General features: G+C 42.9%; 1 protein-coding gene across 3 annotated transcripts in view; it reads left to right on the forward strand.

The window, feature by feature from the left end:
• Positions 1-3,819: 3,819 nt before the first annotated feature.
• SH3RF3 (SH3 domain containing ring finger 3) overlaps positions 3,820-24,451 on the forward strand; it is a 402,883-nt gene continuing 382,251 nt past the window's right edge. For all 3 annotated transcript variants that reach the window (XM_054010738.1, XM_054010746.1, XM_054010753.1), the window contains exon 1: positions 3,820-10,359. In XM_054010738.1, the coding sequence (XP_053866713.1) occupies positions 9,841-10,359 (519 nt within the window). In that variant the 5' untranslated portion in view covers positions 3,820-9,840. The remainder of the gene's footprint in view (positions 10,360-24,451) is intronic.

A 24,451-nucleotide genomic window follows, 5' to 3' on the forward strand; every position in this document is an offset into this window, starting at 1 on the left:
AAAGTTCTTCTAATTCATTCTTTAGCTACAGATGGCTTGTTAATGTGGTCTTGTGGTTAATGATATTATGACAGTAATATTTTCCAACAGCAGACTTCAGCAGAGAAAGTGTGAAGAAAGCATTTGAATACAGTAATGCCTCACTTAACATTGTACCAGTTAACATTGTTTCGTTGTTAAGTTGCTGATCAATTAAGGAACATGCTCATTTAAAGTTGTGCAATGCTCCCTTATAACGTCGTTCGGCAGCTGCCTGTTTTGTCCACTGCTTGCAGGATTCTCTGGAAGAGGAGCCCCTCCTTGTGGGGATTAGAACCAGGGGGGGCCGTTAGCCACCCCCCATCAGCTCCCCTAAATTCCCTATAAGGTATGTGGCTCGGCAGCTGCCCAGCAGCAGTTCAGGTTGCCCTCCCACCACTGCCATGCTGCTCCTGCTCTGCCCTCTACCTTGGAGCTGCTTGCTGGGGCGGGGGAAGGGGTGTTAATATCAGGATGTCCCCCTGCTGCCTCCCCGCTCTGTACCCCCTCTCCACAAAGCAGAGGAGGGGGACAGGGCTCAGGGACAGAAAGGAGGAAGCTTGCTGGCAGCTGTTGCTTTCTGGCTGATCTGCTTAAAAGGGCAACGTACTTAAAGGGGCAATGCATGTCTGTCTCTCTCTCTCTCTCATGCACACCCCCCCAGCACTTTGGAAAGTCAGCACCTGTGCAGCCGTGCATGTGCTGTCAGGAGGAGGGAGTGGTGCGCTCCAGCTGGATAGCGTGGGCTCATCATCATGTTCAGTTTTTGCAGGGAAGTGTTTGCAGCTACCGCCCTGCATCTATTGTGTTTCCTCCCTCCTGCCTCAGTCCATGCTGCCTTGTAGAGTGTGAGGCTACATTAACAACAGCGTATTAACCTTTGAGGGCTCAGGCGAGTGCTAGTTCATTATTTAGCAGCAAGGCAGTCCCTGGGAAATATTCCACCCTCTTACTCCACCACGTCAACCAAGCTTCCCAATCATTCATTGCTGTGTACAATATTAAACTGTTTGTTTAAAATTGTTTAAAACTTATACTGTATATGTATATAATGTCTTTTGTCTGACAAAATTTTTTTCCCTGGAACCTAACCTCTCCTGTTTACATTAATTCTTATGGGGAAATTGGATTCACTTAACATCATTTCGTATAAAGTCACATTTTTCAGGAACATAACTACAATGTTAAGTGAGGAGTTATTGTAGTTTGATCATTTAGAGTTCCATCCTACATGGCACTGAGGACTCCCACTGAAATCATAAAAATGTAGGGCTGGAAGGGATGGTGAGAGGTCATGTAATCCAGACCTCTGTGCTGAGGCAGGACCAAGTAAACCTAGACCGGGGATTGGCAACTTCTGGCACACGGCCCGTCAGGGAAATCTGCTGGTAGGCCAGGATGGTTTGTTTACTTGCAGTGTCCACAGGTTTCGCCGATCACAGCTCCCACTGGCTGCAGATCGCCATTCCAAGCCAATTGGGACTGCAAGAAGCAATGTGGGACAAGGGATGTGCTGGCCGCTGCTTCCCGCAGCCCCCATTGGCCTGAAATGGTGAACCACGGCCAGTGGGAGTTGCAATCAGCTGAACCTGTGGATGCTAGGGGTAAACAGTGGATTTCCCTGACGGGCTGTGTGCCAAAGGTTGCCGATCCCTGACCTATAGCATTCCTGACAGATGTTTGAAGGTTTTGAAGAACAGGTTGGACAAAGATGGCGATTCCACAACCTCCTTTAGAAGCCTATTCCAGTGCTTAATTACCCTTACAGCTAGAGAGTTTTTCTGAATATCTAACCTAAATCTCCCTTGCTGCAGATAAAGCCCATTACTACTTGTCCTACCTTCAATGAACATCACCATCCTCTTTATAATAGACCATAGCATATTTGAAGGCTATCAGATCCCACCTCAGTCTTCTTTTATCACGACTAAACATGCCCAGTCTTTTCCTCATAGACCAGGTTTTCTAAACCTTTTATCATTTTCATAGTGCTCCTCTCTCCAATTTCTCCATATCTTTTTTTTAAATGTTGCCACCCAGGACGGAACACAATACTCCAGCTGAGGCCTGACCAGCACCAATTACCTTCCGTGTCTTATATACGAAACTCCTGCTAATACACCTGAGAATATTAGTCTTTTCTGCAGCTGCATCACACCATAAGAACATCACTGACCTAAGTTCCCTCTAAGCTGCATGGCCGTGCAGCAGCCTATCAAGGGCCGCACAGGCACCCAGGGCTGCAGCAGGGAGAGGCACTTTCCCCATGGCCCCAGCCCTGGAGCTGCCACAGCAGGGAGAGGCAAGGAGAGATGTTCTCCCCCAGCCCTGGACCTGCCATGGCCGGGGAGAGGGCTGGGGAGGCCTCTCTCCCTGCCACAGCCCCAGGGCAGCCTGCACCCCAAACCCTTAATCCCCAGCTGGAGCTCTCACCTCCCCACACCCCAACCCTCTGCCCCAGCCCTGAGCCCCCTCCTGCACTCCGAACCTGTCAGCCCCATCCCTGCCACACATTACCTCCATATTGGTGCACATAACAAAATTCATTCTACACATGCATAGGAAAAATTAGAGGGAACATTGTCACTGACTGATATACAATTTGTGATCGACTACAACCCCCAGATCTTTTTCAGCAGTACTACTGCCTAGCTAGTTATTCCTCATTTTGTAGTTAGGAAGAAAAAATCAAATGCACAAGTGTAGTACGTTGTATTTATCTTTACTGAATTTCATCTTGTTGATTTCAGACCAACTCCAGTTTTTCAAGGTAATTTTGAATTCTAATCCTATCCTCCTTCGTCTGCCTCTTGCTCTTAATGTATCTATAGAACCTCTATTTACTGCCTTTTATGTCCCTTACTATGTGTAATTCATTTTCTGCCTTAGCCTTTCTGATTTTGTCCTTATATTCTTGTGCTGTTCTTTTGTACTCATCCTTCACAATCTGTCCATGTTTTCACCTTTTGTAGGATTCCCTTTTGATTTGCAGGTCATTAAAGAGCTCCTGATGGAGCCATATTGGCCTCTTACTATTCTTCCTATCTTTCCTTCTTATCAACATAGTTTGCTGTTGTTCCTTTAATATCATTTCTTTGAGAAACTGCCAGGCCTCCTGAACTCCTTTTTCCCTTAGATTTTCTTCCCATGGGACCTTACCTACCAGTTCTGAGTTTAATATCTGCTTTTTTGAAGTCCATTGCCCTTGTTCTGCTGCTCTCACACTTTCCTTAATCTATCATTTCATAATCACTTTTACTCAAATTGCCTTTAGATTTGCAGCCAATTCCTCCCTGTTAGTCAGATAGTGGTGCCAGATCCTCTGCATCAGCTACTGCAGGCTATGGACTCTACTGCTCTTGCATCCTCTTGTAACCAGTGGGCCCCAAATGCTTTCCTCCAGACCATCTTATTCAAAGCCCGCAGAGACTCTACCTCCCCAACTACCTGAATGGCCTTTCTGCTCTTCCCCACCAATGCAGGGCTATTGCTGGGCTTCCGTAATGTAGAGGGCCTTCTATTGACCTCCCATAAAGTAGTGAATCTTGCCCCTTGTGTCTAAATATTGCTGAGGTCTGAAATCCGTTTGGGATGCACCTTACCATATATGCTGCAGTATCTAGATACGGCAAGAGTAAATGGGGGAGTGGAGTGGAAGGCTTAGTTCAGAATTTTCCTAAATATTAATGTAATTCAGATGCAAAATTGGTCTTTGAAATAGATTTACATCTAAATGTAAATAACACAGATAATGTAAGTGTAGACCAGTGATTATTTAAAACCACACACAGGAAATGCAAGAATAAGAATAGGTTTTTAATGAGCTGTATACTCTACTGCATGTTTAATTACATTGATTCTTTCAAAAATAGTAATAATGCTTAGTACTTTTATAGCACTTTACATTTTTTGAAGTGCTGTACAAACATTTGTCACTCATTAATCATTGCTCGGTAGTAAAACTGTGATATGAATAGTTACTACATCACTGGCCCTTACAAGTAGAGCAAGAACAAGGGCAAGATGTGAGAGCAATTTGTGTGTGATTAAACCTAATCTGTGAGGCATTTGGCAAAAGACTGGAAACAAGTTGGCTGGATCTAATAGCATCATGTAAATGGATGAGGACAAAGCTAAAAACTCATTTCCCCTCTCCCCACAATATATCTGTCTATCCAAAAGTTTAATATATAAAAAAGCGAAAGCCAACAGTCCTTCCTGCTCTGAACTCAATATTAAAAAAGGATCATAAGAGAATAAAATCCATGAAAACAGAACCAGCATTTTTAAAAAATTGAGACACTTGAATACCTGATGTATTACACGTACTGTACTATTGTTCTGATTGTTATAATTTGTGTACAACTGCAAACTAAAGCTTTCTATACTAAAACTTCTGTTTATTCTTCATATAATAGTATTTTGCCTTTATTAAGCACCTTTAATCTCAAAGTACTTTTCAAATTTAACTTTCCAGATGATGTCATGATATCCTCTCACACTCAAGATACCCCCCTTGGGGAAGGGATCCCTGTTATTAGGAAGAGAAAAGTAACAGTAAAGGGGGATTTGATTATTAGAAATATAGATAGTTGGGTTTGTGATGACTGGGAGAACCACATAGCGAATTGCCTGCTGGGTGCAAAGGTTGTGAACCCCTCAAGACATTTAGACAGACTTTTGTGCAGTGCTGGGGTGGAGCTTGTGGTTGTGGTATATGTAGGTACCATGACCTAGCAAAGGTTAGGACAAAGGTCCTGGAAGCCAAATTTAGGTAAGAAATTAAAGTCCATTATCTGAAATGTTTCCAATTCCATGTGCAGGGCCAGTTAGACAGGCAGAACTGCAGAGTCTCAAAGCAGGATGAAATGACGGTGTTCAAAGGAGGGATTTAGGCTTATTAGGAACTGGGGAACCTTCTGAAAAGGAGGAGCCTGGAAAGATGGGTTCCATCTAAACCAGAACGGAACCAGATTGCTGGTATGTAAAATTAAAAAGGGGTAAGACTGTACAAGCCTTGGCTGCTTATTGTAGGGTTCCTGAGTTGGAACCCAGTGTAGAGGGTGGGCCTGGGTTCCCCTACCAGCCACTGGGAAGTGGCGCAGGGCATTGGAGACACCAGCTAGACAGCTGGTCAGGAAGGACTTTGATTTCTCTGGAAGGGGAGGACCCTCTCTAATATCTGCTGATTGTTACAATAATAGGAAGCAAGAGTTAGAGCTGTAGTAAAACTCCACCAGGCCTTGCAGGGGGACAGATTGTTTAAACCACACTGGAGAGGCAAAGATTAGTGAGGGAATAAAGCTGCAGTGGCAGAACTGAAGGGGCACAGAGCAGGAGGAATACTGGAGAGAACTGAACTTGGGTGACCTGAGAGCCAGACACAAGGGAACTGGAACCAGGACAGGGAAAACGCAAAAAGGAAGGAGAGAATTAAAGGGAAAACAGTGATTTATTGAGAAATTAGAGTAGGTGGAGATCTATGAACAGAGAAAAGTGGAGAGAAGATAGAATTTGGAAGATAAGGCCCTAATCCAGAAAAACATTTTTAGCATGTCAGTAGTCTGATTTAGGGAATACTGACATGCTGAAAGTTAAGCCCTTGTTTTATGTGCTTTCCTGGATCGGGCCTGAAAGATCATACTGAGAAGTATAGGAAAGAAGAGTAAGAAAAATTTGGGGATGAGGGGAGGTGTATGAGCAACAGAGAGACTACAGGAGTATAATGAAGTTACAGAAAAATAAAAGTACAGATCGTTTAAAAAAAGTTTTAAAAACAGAAAAAATTACACACAAAAGCCTTAAGAAAAATATACAGAAAGAAAGAAATAGCAGGGGAAAGAAAAATTACTGTATCACCTGTGTTTTGCTTTCTGTTTTACTTAACTAAGCCCACAAATTTTTAGTAATGATTAATTCCCAGTCTCAGCTGCCACAACATCTGCCTTCAAACTCCAAGTGTTAAGTAATTATTTGTAAACTAATTAAGTAATGTGATTAACATGGTTCCTAAAAAGAGGTGCATTTTACACACGTTGAAAAAGTAGTCACACATTTTGAACATTTTCCACACCTTCCCTGGTTAGGATATTTTAGAAATTAGGTGTTAAACAGTTGTTGTGTTGCACATGGCATGTAGCTTGATGGATGAAGAGATTTTTTTTTTATAGGTTAAGAACGTAAGACTACTGGGTCAGATCAATGGTCCATCTGGACCAGTATCCTGTCTTTTGAAAGTAGCTGGTGCCAGATCCTTCAGAGGGAATGAACAGAACAGGACAATTATTGTGTGGTCCATCCCCTGTCATCCAGTCCCAGCTTCTGACAGTCAGAGGTTTGGGGACACTCAGCATAAGGTTGCATCCCTGACCATCTTAGCTAATAGCCATTGATAGATCTACTCTCTGTGAACTTATCTAATTTTTTATAACACAGTTATACATTTGGCCTTCACAACATCCCCTGGCAATGAGTTCCATAGGTTGACTGTATGTTGTGTGAAGAAGCACTTCCTTGTATTTTAAACCTGCTGCCTGTTAATTTCATTGGCTGACACCTGTTTCTTGTATTATGTGAAGGGGAAAATAACACTTCCTTATTTACTTTCTCCAGACCATTCATGATTTGGTAGACCTCTATCATATCCTCTTTTAGTCATCTGTTTTCTAAACTGAACAGTCCCAGTCTTTTTAATTTCTGTTCATAGGGATGCAGTTCCATACCCCTAATCATTTTGTTGCCCTGTTCTGTACTTTCCCAATTCTAATATCTTTTGCCAGAAGGGGTAACCAGAACTGCACACAGAATTCAAAGGGTGGACATGACAGATTTATATAGTGGAATGATGATATTTTCTGTATTATTATCTATCCCTTTCCTAATGGTTCCTAGCATTCTGTTAGCTTTTTTGACTGCTGCTGCTACTGCCTTTACATGGGTGGTAAAGGCAGTGGAGCTGCAACGAGCTTGTCCAGAGGCCAGAGCATTTAATCCACCCTGCAAGGCTGATGATTAGGTGTGTGGAAATTCAATCAGAACCTCATTCTTTTGTCCCGGCTGGGGGCTCCATGTGTGACTGAGCACTCAGCTTGAGGAGAAGCGGGCATGCATCCCACTTCCAGAAGCAGGACTGTTTCCATGCATGGCTATATTTGTTCAGTGCTGTTTGGCACTCCAGGCAGAGGAAGTAGAGAAGGGATATCTGCTGCTCTTCCCAATGGCCTGGGAGGCTGGAACACAGAGCCTTGGAATCCATGAAGGTCAGCTCATATGTGGGAGATTGAAAAGGGAACAGATGTTCCTCACTATCGTTAGATTTTTCTGATTGTTTTCACCAGGTTGTTAGCAGTAAAGTGCAGCATAAAAACATATTCCTTTTTTTATTGGGAGTGTATGTAACAGAAAAAGCAGTCACCAGTAGCAGTATATGATTTACTGGGTTAGGACAAAGGTCTTGCCTGCTGAGACAGAAATTGTATCACAGGAATTCTTAGTAGAGACCCTAATGCCTTTCTTCAAAGGTATTTAGTCACTGGTATTTAGTCCTGGGGTTAGGCATGTAAATCCCAGTTTTGGCTCCAATGTAATCCACAAAACTCTGGCCAAACTGTGTAGGTGCCTGAACTCACTTGGCACCTATATTTTTCAGGGTAATATTTTCCTAGGGGCCTATGTTTCTGCCTTTGGGTATGTACATTGCTGCCTCACTCAGATGCCCAGAGGACTAATCTCCTGCCTAAGCCCCTGAGCAATTCACAAACCAGATGAAGACAGGCTATGTCACATGCGGGACCTAATCCAGTAGGCGAGCTCAGAGGCTGCCTGCTTGATTGGGTCTCATTCAAAACGCAGCTAGAGAAAGAGCCCATTTTATAACTTTTAGCTCAATTGTTAACAGGACTCACCTGGGATGTGGGACACCCAGTTTCAGTTCCCCTCTCTGCCTGAAGTGGGGAGAGGATTTCAGCAGGGTCTCCCACCTTTCAAGAGATGCTCTAACCACTGAACTATGGGTTAGTCTGATGTAGGGCTCCCTTAGTCTCTCCTATTGAAGTTGTTGCACTGATGAAAGAGAGGTTGAAGCAGGGGGACTGGCCCTGGAGTCTACCACCTCCCAGGGCCGTTTGTCCTAACCACTGAACTACTGAATCATTCCCATTCTCTTACAGACCCAGTGACAAAAGTCAGTCGTCCAGCTATCTGTCTATCTGACAAAAGCTTTCATTAGTATTAAATTTTAGTAAATATTCAGCTACACTCTCAAGGAATTTGTCCAAGAACCTCCCCCCACCAATATCCTTCTAGCACTATGCCAGTAGGTGCTGTGTCCGAGACTGTCCACTAAGGGGCAACCCACTGCAAGAAATACATTTTAGATGAGCAGTTTGAACAAACTTCTGCAAACTTCCCCAGCATCTCGGGTTGCTCCGGGGTGCGTATTTCCGTTGCTCTGACGCTGTCCTGAGCCTGGGGTCGGATAGGAGAAAGCAATTTCCCGCCCTGAAGTGGGAGGAGAAGGAAGAAAGAGAGGTTCTGCAGCAGCAAGAAGCTTGGATTTAACTGCTCACTTTCGCAGCACACATTAGCTGCCTTTGGATCTGGGCTGAAATAAAAAGTTTCCTGAATGACTGGCCCGTGCTTGAGGACGGGAAGTGAGACGGAAGACTCTCCAGCTTGAATTACTTGCTGCTGGATGGTATGCTGTGTAGTTTGGACCGCATTCCCTGCAGATGAAGTGTTAGTGGCAAAGGCACATTGCTAGCTGCGCTGTCAGTCTGCTTGCACTCTCCAGCCTGTCTCCTTTCTTGGCAGCAGCATCCCTGGGCTGTTGGTCACTGGCCATCCTTCCTCAGAGGCAGGAAGTCAGAGCCAGTGGGCCTGATAATGACCACACAACTAGGCAACGTGATTAGCGCTAACCGTGATGAGCAGAAAATTAAAGTCAGCAAGATTGACAAATCTTTCTGTATTTTTCAGGCCCAGTATCTGAGCCGATTCCTGGAGAGCACTTCTGTGCTTGCGTAAGGGAGGGGAGAGGGTGCGGGTGTCATCCGTTTTCTTGCGAAAGGATTCTGCAAAATGCTGCACGGACAGCGTGTGCAAAAGGGTCTTGTTTGGTCCCGTTAACTCTCCTCTTCCCCTGTGCAGCATTTCTCCGCACTGTTATTTCTGCTCTTTCGAAGAGGCGGGGGGAGACACTGCTGAGTAAGGCAGGGGGGAGAGCGAGAGAGAAGTGCTGCGATCGGGTTACAGCGAGCCATGGGGGAGCAGAGGAGGGGCCGCTTGGCGAGGAGCAGCAGCGGGTCAGATGAAGTGCTGCAGCCATCCCTGGGGGGATCTGTTTTGCCTCGTTCCCCTGCCCGCTGGGCCAGCTCCGTGGCTTCCAGCGAGGCTTGGATACGCTAAGCCGGCTCCCCGGATGCGCCATGCCCCATCCCAGCTGCTGATCGCACACAGCGGGTGGGGGGGAGACCCCAGGAAACAGGTGCCCTCCTCTTCCTCCAGCTCCATGCTGCCGGGATTGCTCTCTCACCAGCATTCACCCGCGGTACCCCTGTGCTGCAAGGACAGGGGGCTGGCAGGCGAGGGCAGAGGGAGCCCGGCGGCCTGAACTTGGCCGTGGCCCCGCTCTCTGACGGCCCGGTGAACGGGAGGAGCTGTACCCCGGACTGCTAGAGGCGGTGATTCACTTGCTGCCTCCAGCGCTCCCCGCTACCGCCCTGCGCGGCCGCGGCCGCCGCCGCCCTGATGGCTCCAGCTGACAGGCCGCTCGCAGGGAGCAGGGGCCGCCATGTGCCGCGGTGGCCTCTGCTGCGGCTCTAGATGCTCCTAGGGGCGTCCCGGTTGTGCGCGCCCGAGGCAGCCGCAGCGAAGCGGGGAGCGGAGGCGCGGCGGGGAGGCGGCGAAGCGGCGGCGGCGGAGGAGGCGATGGACGAGTCGTCCCTGCTGGACTTGCTGGAGTGCTCCGTGTGCCTGGAGCGGCTGGACACCACGGCCAAGGCGCTGCCCTGCCAGCACACCTTCTGCCGCCGCTGCCTGGAGAGCATCGTCAGCTCCCGCCACGAGCTGCGCTGCCCCGAGTGCCGCATCCTGGTGGGCTGCGGGGTGGACGAGCTGCCCGCCAACATCCTGCTGGTCCGGCTGCTGGACGGCATCCGCCAGCGGCCCCGGGGCGGCGGTAGCGGCGGCGGCAGCCCCACGGCGCAGGGCAGCGCAGCGGCGGCGGCCGCCGCCCCTGGCAGCGGAGGAAGCGACTCGGCGGGGTCGCCCGCCTATCATCCCGCGGCGGCCACCGGCTCCCCCAGCGCGGCCGCCGCCAGCCGGAGCGCCCTGTTGGGAAAGGTGGGTACAAGCCGCTGCCTCAGCAGCTCTGCAGCGCCCGGGACACGGCCCTCGGCCCCCAGCCCTGTCGCTGGTCGGGGCACCCCCAGCCCGCCCCCTCCTCAGGCCACCCGGTACCCCGAGCCCTCTGCTCTGCTCTGCCCCCTCCTCAGAGTTCAACTCCCCACGCACCCAGTCATCTGCCCTGCCTGCTCCTCGTGGACTCACGCATTTCCCCTGTGTCCCTGCACCCTTACCCCACTTCCACACACCTCTCGCCCTGTTTACTCATTCTCTAGACTGCACCTGTTTCCCTACACACTCACCCTCTCTCGGACACCCCTTCTTCTAGCAGTGATCGTGCAGATACAAACTTCATGCCATACAGTCCCTTGTTGCTCACATACACGCTTTCGATCCTCGCATTTCCCTGTCCCCTGTATCTACACACATCCCTACCCTCAATACCCCTGCACACAGCTTCTTCCCCTTCCTCTTTCTCTCCCTGTAGAGGAGGAAAGAATCTGGTTAATTATTCCTCATCTCAGGCCATTTGGGAGATCATTACTGTTTCATTTATGTTTATTGTTGTTGTTTTTTTTCAAACTAAGGGAGGCTTTGAAGTTAGTATTCAGAGTAGATTTGAGAATCTCAAACTAAAGTTCTAAGTGGGGGAAAGACAAACTGTCAGTAGAGAGATTGGGAAAATATTACTTTGGCTGTGCTGTTGCCAAGGTCTTGGCAGTGTGTGTTAGGGGATGGTTGTTGCTTGCATGGACGTTTACATTCCAACATGGGAAAGTATGTTGTATTTCCCTCTGTATTGATATTAGTTTATATAGATTGCAGAGCTTGTTTTCTGTGGCAATTGGTCTTGTTCATTGACTTAAGACTTAAAAACCAGCCTTTTCTCTGTCACTTTGCCTCATCATTTTAATGACTGGTCTCTAAGGATAGTTTTTGAGACAAGAAAACATAATGGTTACTAAATGTGAAAGATGTAATCAAAGAGTAAAAGGGCCACACACATTCTGAAATGTTTAAAATACATACTGCATTATGATTTCATTTTTTAAAATGTAATGTATTTCAACAGGATATCCCATGTTAAGCTTGTCAGTTTGGTTTGTCTCTGTAATTAGATTTCCAGGTACATGTGGTGTTCTAAACTTTGTCAGACTCCAGCCCAATCTATACACATGTTAAAATAGTGACATGACTTGTAAACATTGCTGTAGCAACTCGCTGTTTAAATGTGCTGAAAGTAGGTGTCTTTTAGTGTGTCACACAGCACACCATCGCGCTGTTGTATAAACTAAAATTTCATACAATGACTTGTTTCTACTGCTCTATATACTATACATTGAAATCCAAATACAATATTTATATTCCAATCTATTTATTTTATAATTATATGGTAAAAATGAGAAAGTAAGCAATTTTTCAGTAATACTGTGCTGTGACACTTTCATATTTTTATGTCTGATTTTGTAAGCAAGTAGATTTTAAGTGAGGTGAAACTTGGACTCACATAAGACAAATCAGACTCCTGAAAGTAGTCTAAAAAGGTTTAGAGCCACTGCTATAGGGCATAAATTTAGAACAGCCCTGAAGTGGCTCTACATTACTTCAGAAACCAGCATGGCTCCCAGACTGAAGGGCTGCAGAGGGGGTTTAGCGCCGCTTTTGTTCAGTCCCTCCATCTCCACCATGCATATCTCAGCTGCACCCATGGGTGCTGAAACAAGTAGTATAGTGGGGGTGCTGAGAGCCATTTAACCAAACTGTAAACTGTTTATAATGGAAACCACTTCAAACCAGAGGGCGCGGTAGCACCTCTAGTTCCAGAACCTATGGCTGCAGCTGAGGATCTAGTGCTATCTCTTTCTTCTGTTATGTAGGAGAAATGAGTTAGGAAATGTTTACTTATTCCATTAGCACTGCATTTAAGGTTTTTCTTCAGTTTTTGAGGTGTGGTAAATAGAATTACACATGCACCTTCAAAACCATTCTTACTATTAGAACAGTTTATTTCTGAGTTTTAATCATTTTGCCACAAGAGAATATAAATCAGTTTATATAAAATTTAAAATGTATGTATTATAAATTATAGCATACAGTTTTCTTTTTTACTAGAAAGTACTTCATGTCAACTGTCTAATCTTGCTCCCTTTGAAGTTAGTGGCAAAGGATTCATTGACATAAATGGGAACAGGATAGGTCCCTACAAAACATTTTATATATCTGAGGTAATAAAATTCAGCAATTCTAAAGGACTTTAGAAAAGAGGCAGTCTGAAGAGCAAGAGTTGCATCTTATCTCTGATGTCATATGTAAAGATATATTTAATTACCTCTGAATTCTATTTGAACAGCATTTTAGTATACTACCTTTTGGATATGAAAGGTCAGTAGTGAGATTTCTTGTGAAGTTTTGGACCTCTAGTCCAGGGGTTCTAACAACAGATTTTTTGGTGGCCTCACAATGCGGTCACCAACTCTTGCTGGTGGCTGCGCTGACAATTTTTCCTAAAATACTTTAGGAAAAACAAATAAATATGCATGTATACATGTCCAAATCATGTAATTTATTGATGTTGGGTTTTTTTTTTCAGACTCAGTAATAAAAAAAAAAAAGTACAGTGGTCTCTATTCTTTGCTGGACCTAAACAGAATAGAAACACAAATAAGTGTTTTGCATTTTCTTGTCTTGTTGTTGTTGTTGTTTCTTTTGTTTTTTTGGTTGCGTTTTTTTAAAAATTTGCTAGATAGTAAGTCTGCTGCTGTGAAAAGTGATATTTGTATGTTTGTTAATATCACTTTTCACAGCAGACTTACTCAGCCCCGGCAAGTCCTGGGACAAATTAAGCCCTGGATGGGGAGGTGGGCAGCTAGGCCGTGGGGCCCAGGGACAACGGCGTGGGTGGGGAGCCTGGGACCAGAGCCAGGAACCAGAGCCTGCTACCGCGTGGATGAAGCCCGAAGCCCTGCAGCTGAAGCCTGTCCCCCCGCCCCTGGGAAAGTGGGGAATTCACCAGCTGCCTGCACCTCCAACGTTTGTGTCACCGGAGTGGGGCAGGGTGCCCACCCCCACTGGTAGCCCTGGGAGAGGGGCCACTGCTCCCACCCCTTTCTCCCAATCACAGCCCAGGAGGCTGTGGCCACAAGAAAAGCCCCTGGTGGCTGCACGTGGCCACAGTGGCCGCATTTGAGAAACACTGCAGTGGGTATTTCAATGTGATATTCTTTGGGACCCATGCTAAGGTTTTGAAGTTGTGCCTTCAGGAAATGATGGGAAATTCCATGAATTGTTTTCTATAAATGCAGATTTGGAACCTTATGGTGAAGTATGTTTGGGAATGCTTTGGGGATGATAGGTACTTTTAGTCAACTGTGTCCACATGCTATATAATATTCAGGTATTTAATAATTTCACAATTTAAAGAACCCAATTTTCTTTAAAAGGCAACTGTTCTTTATTTTTGTAGATACTTTTAATAAAATCTCAAACTTAGGCTTGATAGTTCATGATGTCAGAGCAACTCATTTGAGATCAGATGTTAAAGATTATATAGTTTAAAATGTTTATAATCATTAGATCATTTTAAAATATGAAAATTCCCATGATCATCTGAATGTGTGTTTGAGTTGGAAATATTTTATACTTTTGGACTTCTATTCCGCAAAGGGATTCACGTGGGACTGGGAGGATCCTTATGGCTGCATGGATCCTGTTGCAAAACCAAGCTCTGAATAAGGCTCTATAAACATGCAATGAAAAAGACAGTTTCTGCTCTAAAGAACCCACAGTCTAAATGAAGACAAGACCTTTGTTTGTAACACACAATGAACTGTGTGGTAGGGAGGGGAAGATGAGAGTCTCTGGGTAACTGTTACAGGAACACCTGAGTATATAGGTTGTGGGCACAATCAGAAGGGATTGAGTGCTAATTATTAATATAAATGAATAACTTTCTAACAAGTCACCTCCCTAGCAATTAATGTGATACACTGTACAGTAAGGAATCTTTCAATGTTCAGTAACACTGTTGCATTCTAATGCTGATCACCTTGCCTGACCAACCCTTTTTTTTGGGGCATTTTACACACAGTTATGGTGCTTCCTTGAAACTTTTTATGCATGTGAATTTGGTAGAAAGTAATATTGCGCCTAACACTTAATCACATTCTAGCTTTTATGATTAACGACTAGTTTTCCCTTGCTTCCATTAATGAATGTCTGAGCAGAGTGTTTCCATGAAACTGTTTGTTTAGCCTTTTGAATGACCTTACAGTTTTATCTATGAAATCAATGCAGTGTTCCTGATCCTTACAAGGTTCATTACAGTGAAAGAAAGTCTGAACTAATCTCCTTTTAAAAAAAGCAGCAGGGGAGAATAATCCTCCTTAAAGCTGCTGATACAGCTGATTGCCAAGCTTTCCTGAAAACAAAATACAGCATCTCTATCTGTATTAAACAATAGACGGTATAAAACTGCTTAGAATTCGACTTTCTGTGATCTAACTGTGAAGAGCAGATATCATTTGGTCTTCTGGTATAGCCTTTAGAGAGACAAGGTGGGTGAGGTAATACCTTTTATTGGACCAACTTCTGTTGGTGAGAGAGACAAGCTTTTGAGCTTACACAGAGCTCTTCTTCAGGTCTGAGTGTGTCACAGATAAATACAAGGTGAAATGGATTGTTCAGCGTAAGTAGTTAACACATATTACAAGGGACCATTCAAAGTGAAGTGGCTTGTTAACACCTCTCCAGTCATAGAGAGGAAAAGAGGCGGGGGGGGGGGGGGGAGGGGGAAGGCTGGGGGTAGGAGGAAAGTTAGTGGGTTGTAGATTGTTGTAATAAGCCATAAATCCAGGATCTCTGTTCAGTCCATGATTTTTAGTGTCTAGCAGAGTTCTGTATTTAAGCTCCCAGGTTCATCTTTTGAAGGTTTTGTGCAGGTTTCCTTTGAGGATGCGGACTGAGAAGTCAGAGTGATCACTTTGTGAAAAATGGTCACCCACAGGTGACATGGTGTTTTTGTCTTTTATCATTTTTCCTGTGTGAGTTCATTCAAGAGCACAGTGATTGTCCAGTTTTATCCACAGTAGTTGTTACTGGGTTATCACAACATGTGGTGTACTTCATCCAATGCACTAAATGGCCCAATAACAACTATGTGCGTGAAACGAGACAATCAGTATGCTCCTGAATGAACTCACACAAAGCTCTGTGTAAGCTCGAAAGCTTGTCTCTCTCACCAACAGAAGTTGGTCCAATAAAAGATATTACTTCACCCACCCTCTCTCTCTAATATCCTGGGACCAACACGGCTACAATAACATTGCATACAACAGTTACAGCCTTTGACAGCTTGGCTGTCTTGGAGGATATTTTGAAATAGTTTCTTATTTCAGCTGTTGCTTTAGATTTGTCACTCTCTGGTATCAAATGCAAATCACACTATTTTTACAGTTTAATACCTTCATATCTTGGGAAGTGCCGTAATAGAAACGAGGCATTATCAATATAGTTTTTAGTTAGGGAAGAACACAATTTGCAGGTGAAGAATAATGACACAGAGCCCAAGGTCAGTTCTGTCAAACTTCACTCTTGTTTAGAAGATGTTCAGATTGATATGTTAGAAATGTATGCTTGATGTGTATTCTCTCAGAATTTTAATTAACCTTAAAATAAAGCAAAAAAAACCCAGCTAAGGCTTTGATAGAGAAGTCTATGCTTTAATATATACATGTTTAATTTCCCACAAGCGTAATGTTGTCAAAGTGGTATTTTTCAACTTCAAAGTGGGTGTTGTAAAGTGTGTAACATTTTGGCAGAACTTTGGGTTCTGTGTGTTGCTTTATCCCCTCTTTAGCAAGTATTCTTTTGCAACCTTACAAATATTTAGTAACATTTTATTAAGAGTGCTGAAATATAATTCAACAGGGAGTTGTTACGAATATGTGGATGTTCTATTCTTTATTCTAGGGATAAGTCAAACTCTGGAAATATTTCAGTTACCCAAGAATATATGGTTTGGATCTGCTTATAAACATTAAGATTCTAAAGTGTTTTTACCTGAACTAGATACTTCAGATTCTGTTCACATGTGTGCGACCTTGGACTAGTCTGTGCCTCAATTTCAGTGTGGAAAAACACTGTATATATCCCCAATTTTTAAAGTGTTTTGATATAATCAGATTAAGATGCTGTATAAATGTAAAGTAGTAGTATACAAAGGTTTGGAAGCTGAAAGCACATTGGAAGAATAAGAGGAAGTTCAGAAACTGTTAGAGTGCCTAGGGGATAAAATAGGAGGCTAAGAGTGGTTTGTAATGGTAGCAACATTAGATACAAGGTTATAATATATTAGCTTTTCTGCTTCCATTACCATGTAGAACTGTGTTGGGAATTCAGGATCTATCAAGAGTAAATGGCTCCCTACATCCCTAAGATAAATTTTTCCCCATTTTTTAAAAACAATTCATAAAGTGTGTAGTTTAAGATCTTTCTGGTCATACTAAGATAACACACTTGAGACTGTGGAACTCTCGCAGGAACTAAGGACAGTTACAAACCTCACCACCTTCTGCTCTAAGTCAAGGCACACTTGTACATAAACCCCGTTTACCCCACCTTCCGAAATAAAACACAGCACACACTATTCTCCCTCTGAGGAGAGGATGAGAGAGAGGACAGACCACAGGTGACAGATGTTAGTCACATTGCTTAATGCACTACTAGAAGGTGCTCAGATAATATGGGGATGAGTGTGGTATAAGAATGGCATCTCAGCTGGTCTGAGTTAAGCAACTGATGTATAGTATTTTCCTTATTTTTCATTGAATGCTTCGTCTATATATCAGATTAGGGGAGGAGGGATATTTCACCTTTTCAGGTGCAGAGGTATGCAATTTACAAGCCCCGGCACCTAAGGGGAAACTCGCTGCCCAGAGCTTTTCTGAAATTCCTGCCAGTGGAGGGAACAGCTTTAATTTGTGGCCAGGGCTTCATAGTAGCTTTAATGGTAGAAACTTCCTAGGAGTGAAGCAGCACATTTCCTAGGAGCCCTATCCCAGGCCAGATCATCTATGTACTTTCTAGGCCAGTGATTCCCAAACTGTGGGGCGGCACCTGGGCCAGCCCCCTCGTGGGGGGTGGGGTGGAGTGACCGGTGGGAAGGGAATGCCACCTAGGCCAGCTCCACCCCCAGGTCAGCTCTGGCCCCAGCCACAGTGCCGCTCCGCCTCCAGGCCAGCTTTGCTCTCATTCCCTCTCCACCTCTAGCCCAGCTCCGCCTCTAGCCCCAGCTCCTCCCCCATTCCCAGTTCTGCCCCTAGCTACACATTCAGCCGAAGCTCCTATGCTGAGGAAGCCTTGGCTGTGCAGTAATGGGGGGTGAGGGGGCATGGACAGATTCTGTTACTGGTAAGTGGAGGGTGTGACAAGAAAAGTTTAGGCACCACTGTTCTAGGCTGCAGCTGGCCAAACTTGGGTCCACTGTGGAGTGGAGGTTGCAGGCATTTTGCACTGCTATGCTTCCCCTTTTCACTACTAGGGGCCCAGAGCCTGGGTTCTGCAGGAGAAAGTGAATTAAGCCAAGCATTTACATGTCTGAATTTTAGAAGATCATGTTTATGTAGCCTAAACCTTTTAGGAGCAATAGAGAGAAAAAAAGCACATGCATTGTCTTAATATTGAAGAAAACCTTGAGTCCAGCTTTTTAGGTATCTAATTCATGAAGAGGGTAGCATCACACTTCCTAATAATATCTGATCAGCTGATACACTTTATCTTTCTGCCTCTGATTCATATAGTTTTGCTGGAAACCGCCCTAAATTTAAACAAAAATGTAATTTAAATCTCTCAACTTGAACCTTTTTGATTGTACCCGAAAGACATATTTCAGCACAGGAAGATTAAAAAGTGTCTTAAAGCATTTTTTAAAAAAACAGCAAGGAGCCCTAGGGTTTTCATTTACTTTTCTATGTCCCAACCCCATTAAAGAAAGCTGTATTATCAGAAGTGTGCGCATGTTAGAGGAGATGGGAAATGCTAGGGAGATGCATCAGATGAATTTATAATATAGTAGATTGTTATATATTTAAGAATATCACGGTTTTCAGTTGTCAACTTTAAGCCCATTACGTCTTGCAAAAATCCAATAGTTTGTTCTGTTTTACCAACTTTCAGATATTGCTATTATCTTTTGGTAACTAGCTAGAGAAATGTTTGATGAACTATTGAATATTTGACTTTTTCATTGGTGGAGTTAGTTCACTTCAGATTGGAATCACTAATAATGGCATGAGTCAAAGTGAACATAGAGTAAAAAGATGACTGTGGAAGGGACTTTGTGCAATGACTGTAGTGGATTCAGAACTATTATATTCATCTGTGAATCAGTGACAACAAATCTAACAGATACCATAAGTGATGCCTTCGGAAACCAGAGCCACTGACATGTTTGAGCATACAAATAAAGTATTTCAAGTATGTCGAACAATACCAATATTAAAGAGAGGGCTACTCTTTGCTGTGGGTAAAGTGTGACAGATGTGGTGGGTGACATGATATTGTATGACTGACAAGAGCTTAAATACTATCCACTTAACCAATGCACAGCATTCTTTCTCAATGATTCAAGGTTGTATATATCACTAAATGTAACAATATTTAGTTACTCTTGTTCAGTAATTAGCCACTCAAAGATAAAATACATAAGCTTGGAAGAATGTTAAAAACCTGTGTTCTACCCAAATTCTAATTCTGGTAATTCATCCCTTTCTGTCCTAAACTGTTGTATAGTTTTGCTGTTTTCTGTTCTGGGAGGCAGCATGGTCTGGTTCTAAAAGCTTGGAACTGGGACGTAGGAGATCTGGGTTTATTCACAGCTCTGCCCCTGACCTTGAGGAAGTTGCTTGAACTTCAGGTTCCCCTTCTGTAAACTTGGGATAATAATGCTTACCCACCTCTGCTACCCCTCTAAAACCTGTACCCACCTACAGAGATTTGAGATCTTCAGATGAAAGGTGCTGCATAAGTGTAAAGTTGTTATTAAAGAATTTGGGATCATATGAGATGAAAAAGTACTGAAGATATTACTATTGAAGATATTACTATTGAAGATATTACTATTATTTTCTGTCGATTGATAAAATTTAGTAGAGTTGCCTTTTTTGCTTCTGGGGCATACTGGTATAGCATATAAATATTCCAGTAACCTATATATAAGGGTGTGTCTACACTGCATGCTTCTTTTGGCAGCATATAGCATACATACCCACAGTAGGGTTGTCAATTTTGGTTGGACGTATTCCTGGAGGTTTCTTCACATGACATAATCTTTAATTAAAGATTAATCTTTAATTCCTGGAGACTCCAGGACAATCCTGGAGAGTTGGCAACCCGAATATAGCCCTCCCTAACACAGGAATAAATAGCAGAATAGCCTGTGAGGCACAGTTTAGGGAAATAGACATGCCAGAAAAGTGTGGGTACTCGAATATGCACCCTACCCACTCGCCACTTGCCTAAGCTGTGCCTCCTTGTCTACACTGTTATTTTTACCACTGTAGTGTCCTGTTACCTTCCTCGTGCTGGAGCCTTTCGCTGCTGCATGAAAAGACTCACCCTGTGACCAAAGTCTCTGGCAGGGGAGAGGCAATGGGGAAAATGACCCATCTGCTGTCTCCCTTCTTCTAGAGCCTTTCGCTAACATGTGTTGCTACACGCTGCCATGTGGACGCAGCCTGCTTTTCATTGCACCATATAGCACTTGTACCCTACACACTGCCACAAGTGGTATGTAGTATAGACATAACCTAAATTCCGTAGCAGACACAATATTCCTTGTTTCTAATCTTAACAGCTTGTACACAGACGTAACTCCTGTTGTTGGCCAGATGCCCAGCAGGTCAAGCTCTGTAGATATGTTGGCTTTTAATGTGCGTGTGTGTGTGTCTGTTTTTGGCAGGTCAGTGAGGCTATCTGTTTGTGATACAATCCTGCCCTGACAACAGAAACTATGCAGTTTATTGACCAAAATGGCAACATAAAATATTAAAACACTGGTATATTTACATTTGTGTGTAGATTACGTAGACTATCAAGGCTTTTTCTTACCATCTAGAACTATTTTATTTACTATCTCATCATTTTAACCTAATCCAGTTATTGGCTAAATCTTTTCTGAATCTCTCCTCCCCCTCCCCGCCCCGTCCTTTTTCTAAAAGTGTGTCTGGCTCCCTTTTGAATTGAGCCACACTGTTGTACTTACCTCTGTCACTAATTTAAGCTGTTTGGTATTTCAGACTTTCTCTGTGTAAAGACACTGCTTAAGTTGCAGAAAAAAAATCTTTATTCCCTCCTCAGCTTCAATGATTTCTCTTTAAAACTAGTAGCTATCTAAAACAGCTTCCTTGTGGGGGTCTTAGATAGGATCCTCCCTTAGAATCTTTTTCCAAAAGAAAAATGGCCTGTTATGGTTAATCTTTCACTATAATTAGAATCTCCAAATCCTGAATCATTTCAGTTGCTGATCTCTGCTCAATTTGTATTTACTCTGTTTTCACAATGTCCTTTCTATATAGGGGTGACCACTATGAACCAAAATCACATAGGTGCTGGAACTATAGGTCCTGGGGCTGCTGCCGCACCTCTGGCTTGAAGTGGATTCCATAATATACAGGGTTTACAGTTTGGTTCAATGGGTCTCAGCACCCCCAAAAATTGTTCTAGCACCCCTGCAAGGTCAGCTTTGATATAAGTGGATTCAACTCTAATAAAGCCACTGGGTACACACCAGAGGTGAATTTTGCCCAATCTTTTCAGTGTTGATATTTTCCAACAGTTTTTTCTCAGTGTGGGAGCAGGCTCTTATGGAAGGGCCCAAGATTTGTTCAGCTAGTCCAAGGATGTCTTGACAAAGGAGAAGAACAGTGGGAATGGAGAAAGCTGCATGACCTTGGATCTGCTCCAACTCTCACTGCAATTGAGGTCCTGCTCCTGGGGAGAAAATAACAGGAGCTCCTGAGAGTCATCTGTCAGTTATCCCTACTTTCATAGCAACCCCCAGTGCCTGCAGCTACGGAGTTGTTCACATATAGAGGTATGCAGCCTTGGGCAGTGCTTACTAGCCTGAGCAGCTCTGAACTGATCCGGTGGCACTTAGACCATGTGGAAGAGAACATGGAGCCACCCATGGAAACTTCCGTGCAAGCAGGATGTAGCTTTCTGGTAAGGGAAAGATAAGGATGGGAAGTCACAATTTAAGTCAGCAAAAATAATAAAAATTAGAAATAAAACATACAGAACAAAAAGAGGAGAAAGAAAGAAAGAAAAAAGACCAGAGGCAGAAGAGAGAGAATATAGAGGGAGAAAAAGATGGGAACCATTGTGCTAATGCATGGTGTGATGGACAGGGGACAGTAAACCCAGCTGCATCCTGGGTTCTCTTTCGTCAGTATTTTTCTCCGGGCATTAGATATAATGTTTTTTTCTGGCAATTCTTGGGGTTACTGATCCTTTAGTTTTAATCAGTTGATTGTGTTGCACAACAGCTGCACTTACACACCTGTTGGTTCCTGTTTGCAGAAAGTATACTTTTGTATTGATTGGAGAAGATGATGAAAACATTTTTAAAATATGTTTAAATACAATTAAAAACAAATATAATATGTGACTGAATGTTTACCCAACACAAAGTCACTCACTGGTTGGATGCAGTCATTGACTGCTTTATCACATCCAAGTATATGTAATTTGATAGATTTCAGTCTGTTTAAAGAACAACATTTAAAACCAGAATTACACATAACCTGAACTCTTTATGTAAGCATAGTAGATTTGGGTCTTAACTTGTTTTTTTTCCCTTTTAAAGGATTAGATTTGCAAATTGGATTTGTCTGTTCCTGTTCCATTAGTACAGTGCTGATTTTAATGTGATTTCCATTGTTCTGATTTTGTTCTGTCCATAGGTGCAGAATGGTAACATTGTTTGAAGAATCCTCTCTCCTGTCAAAATAATAATAAAAGATTTCCATAGAGGTCTCCATCTTGTCCTGTTTCGGAAACTACAAAATTTAGCAACCCTGTGCGTAGTTGGATCCAAAAAAGAGAGAAGGCATATTACATATTAACATATTAAGTACATATTAACTTTAAAAATAGATAAATGGGGACAAAATCTTATATTCTGTTAATAACAGAATGTAGTTTGATTAAATTACTTTAATTGGAATTTTCACAGAAGCATGATATGATTATCAGGAGGGTAATTGTTCTATTAGTTGTAAAACTATTTCCTATTTTCTTGCAGATGAATAGCATCTCATTTTGGGGAAGATTGGGGGATAATGACTTCATCATGTTAGTGAAGCATTTGCTCCTCTGTTTGCTGTCAACTGGGGTTTGATTTACCTTACAAGTGAAATAAATGCTGTTTGTGGTTTTAGTGAGTGCATTTCCATGTGTGTAGTCAGTAATTGTGGGAACAGGTTATTCATTAGTTTGTGCTTGGAATGTGTCTCTGTTATTACAACAACATGCCCAAGATACTGATTAGTCAATCAACTTAGCGTTAATATTTATTTTCCAGGTGTTTTTAAAACCTGATTCAAAACTGTGGATTATATATTTGCCCTTTGTGAGCTTTGAAATGACTTGCTTCCTTGAGATAACATATGGTTTTCAGTTTAAAACACTTCATGACTGAGGACTTGCTGGTTTGTTATCAAAATGCTAATGACTATTTGTACTACAGTCTCAACTTTTATCCGAGGGAGGACTAGAATAGACACAGTCTCTAAATAATGGCCTTTGTAATATTTATTAATACCTCACTGAGCTGCAGGAACCTTTCCCCATGTGGGTAGAAGTTCATTTACTTACAACTGTTGATGTTTGTTAAAACGAACGTAGAAGCTAGGGCCCAGATTTTAACGGTGTTTAGGCTTTGCTGTGCTCGGTATTGCACTGCCTAACTGATTTAGAAGCCTGAATCTCATTTTCAAAAGTGATTGAGGCAGTTAGGAGTTTAAATCCCATCAACTGTCAATGGGAGTTTAGCTCGTAAGTGCCTAAAAACCTTTTGAAAATAAGATTCAGGCTCCTAAATCAGTTAGGCATTGCGATGATGAGCACAGCAATGCTTAAATAATATTGTTAATAATCTGGGCCAAGATCTATAATTTTCAGCATGTTGCTACATCTTTTCCATAGATAACAGATGTTGAAATTCTACCAAAACAAGAGACAGTATTGACTTTGGCATACTCCATTTTGATTGTGTGTGTGTGTTTAAAAAAAACAAAAGTCAGCTAGTGTTTTGGTTCTGTGATTTTCTAAAAGGACAAGTACACTTGCATTATCTAGTATGATGTGGAGTAATATTGTTTAGCATGCGCTGATTTCAAACTAAGTCAATGTGAAAACTTGTATTTGTTGTGAACTACTGTAGCAAAGATGATTTTACAGATTTACTTTCCCTGCCCCCCTATTTCTAGCCGCATTTTGGAGCAATTTCTAACCCAGCTGCATTTGTTATGGTGCCTAACTACTTATGCAATTTGAAATGATGATTATTGTGACTTTTCAAAGTTTGCAACAGTTTCATCTCCTTCACCATACCAATATATTTTCTTTTGACATTACAGTGGTAGTTATTTTAAATTAGAATGGTTTGTTTTTGTTTGGCTGGTTTTATTTTGTATAACTTCTGGTATCTATAAATAAAGAGATCACAAATTAAAGATTTGCCACAGCCCTCCTTATTGCTTCCATGTAGAATTTGGAACTATCATGAAGCATTTGGCTGTGATGACTTTAAAATATTATAGAATTTTTCAAAAACTGTATTTTGCTAAGAAACCTAGACTGTTTCTTCCAGTGATCTCTAAGGGTTTTAAATAATGTTTTTCATAAATGGTGTTCAGATTTGTGCTGTATGGGCCTGGGTCTGTGCTCTCCCAACAAATGTTAACAAGTATTGAAGACTAGTATTCAGTGCACATATTTCTCCATGTTTGAGCAGTCCCCTCCCCACTCTTGTTATCTAACTAGCCAAGGAGTAAAAGAAAAAAAAGAGAGGGTGGGAAGGACCCCAACCTCC

This window comes from Malaclemys terrapin, chromosome 1, assembly GCF_027887155.1.
Source record: "Malaclemys terrapin pileata isolate rMalTer1 chromosome 1, rMalTer1.hap1, whole genome shotgun sequence".
In the NCBI taxonomy this organism is placed as follows: Eukaryota; Metazoa; Chordata; order Testudines; family Emydidae; genus Malaclemys; species Malaclemys terrapin.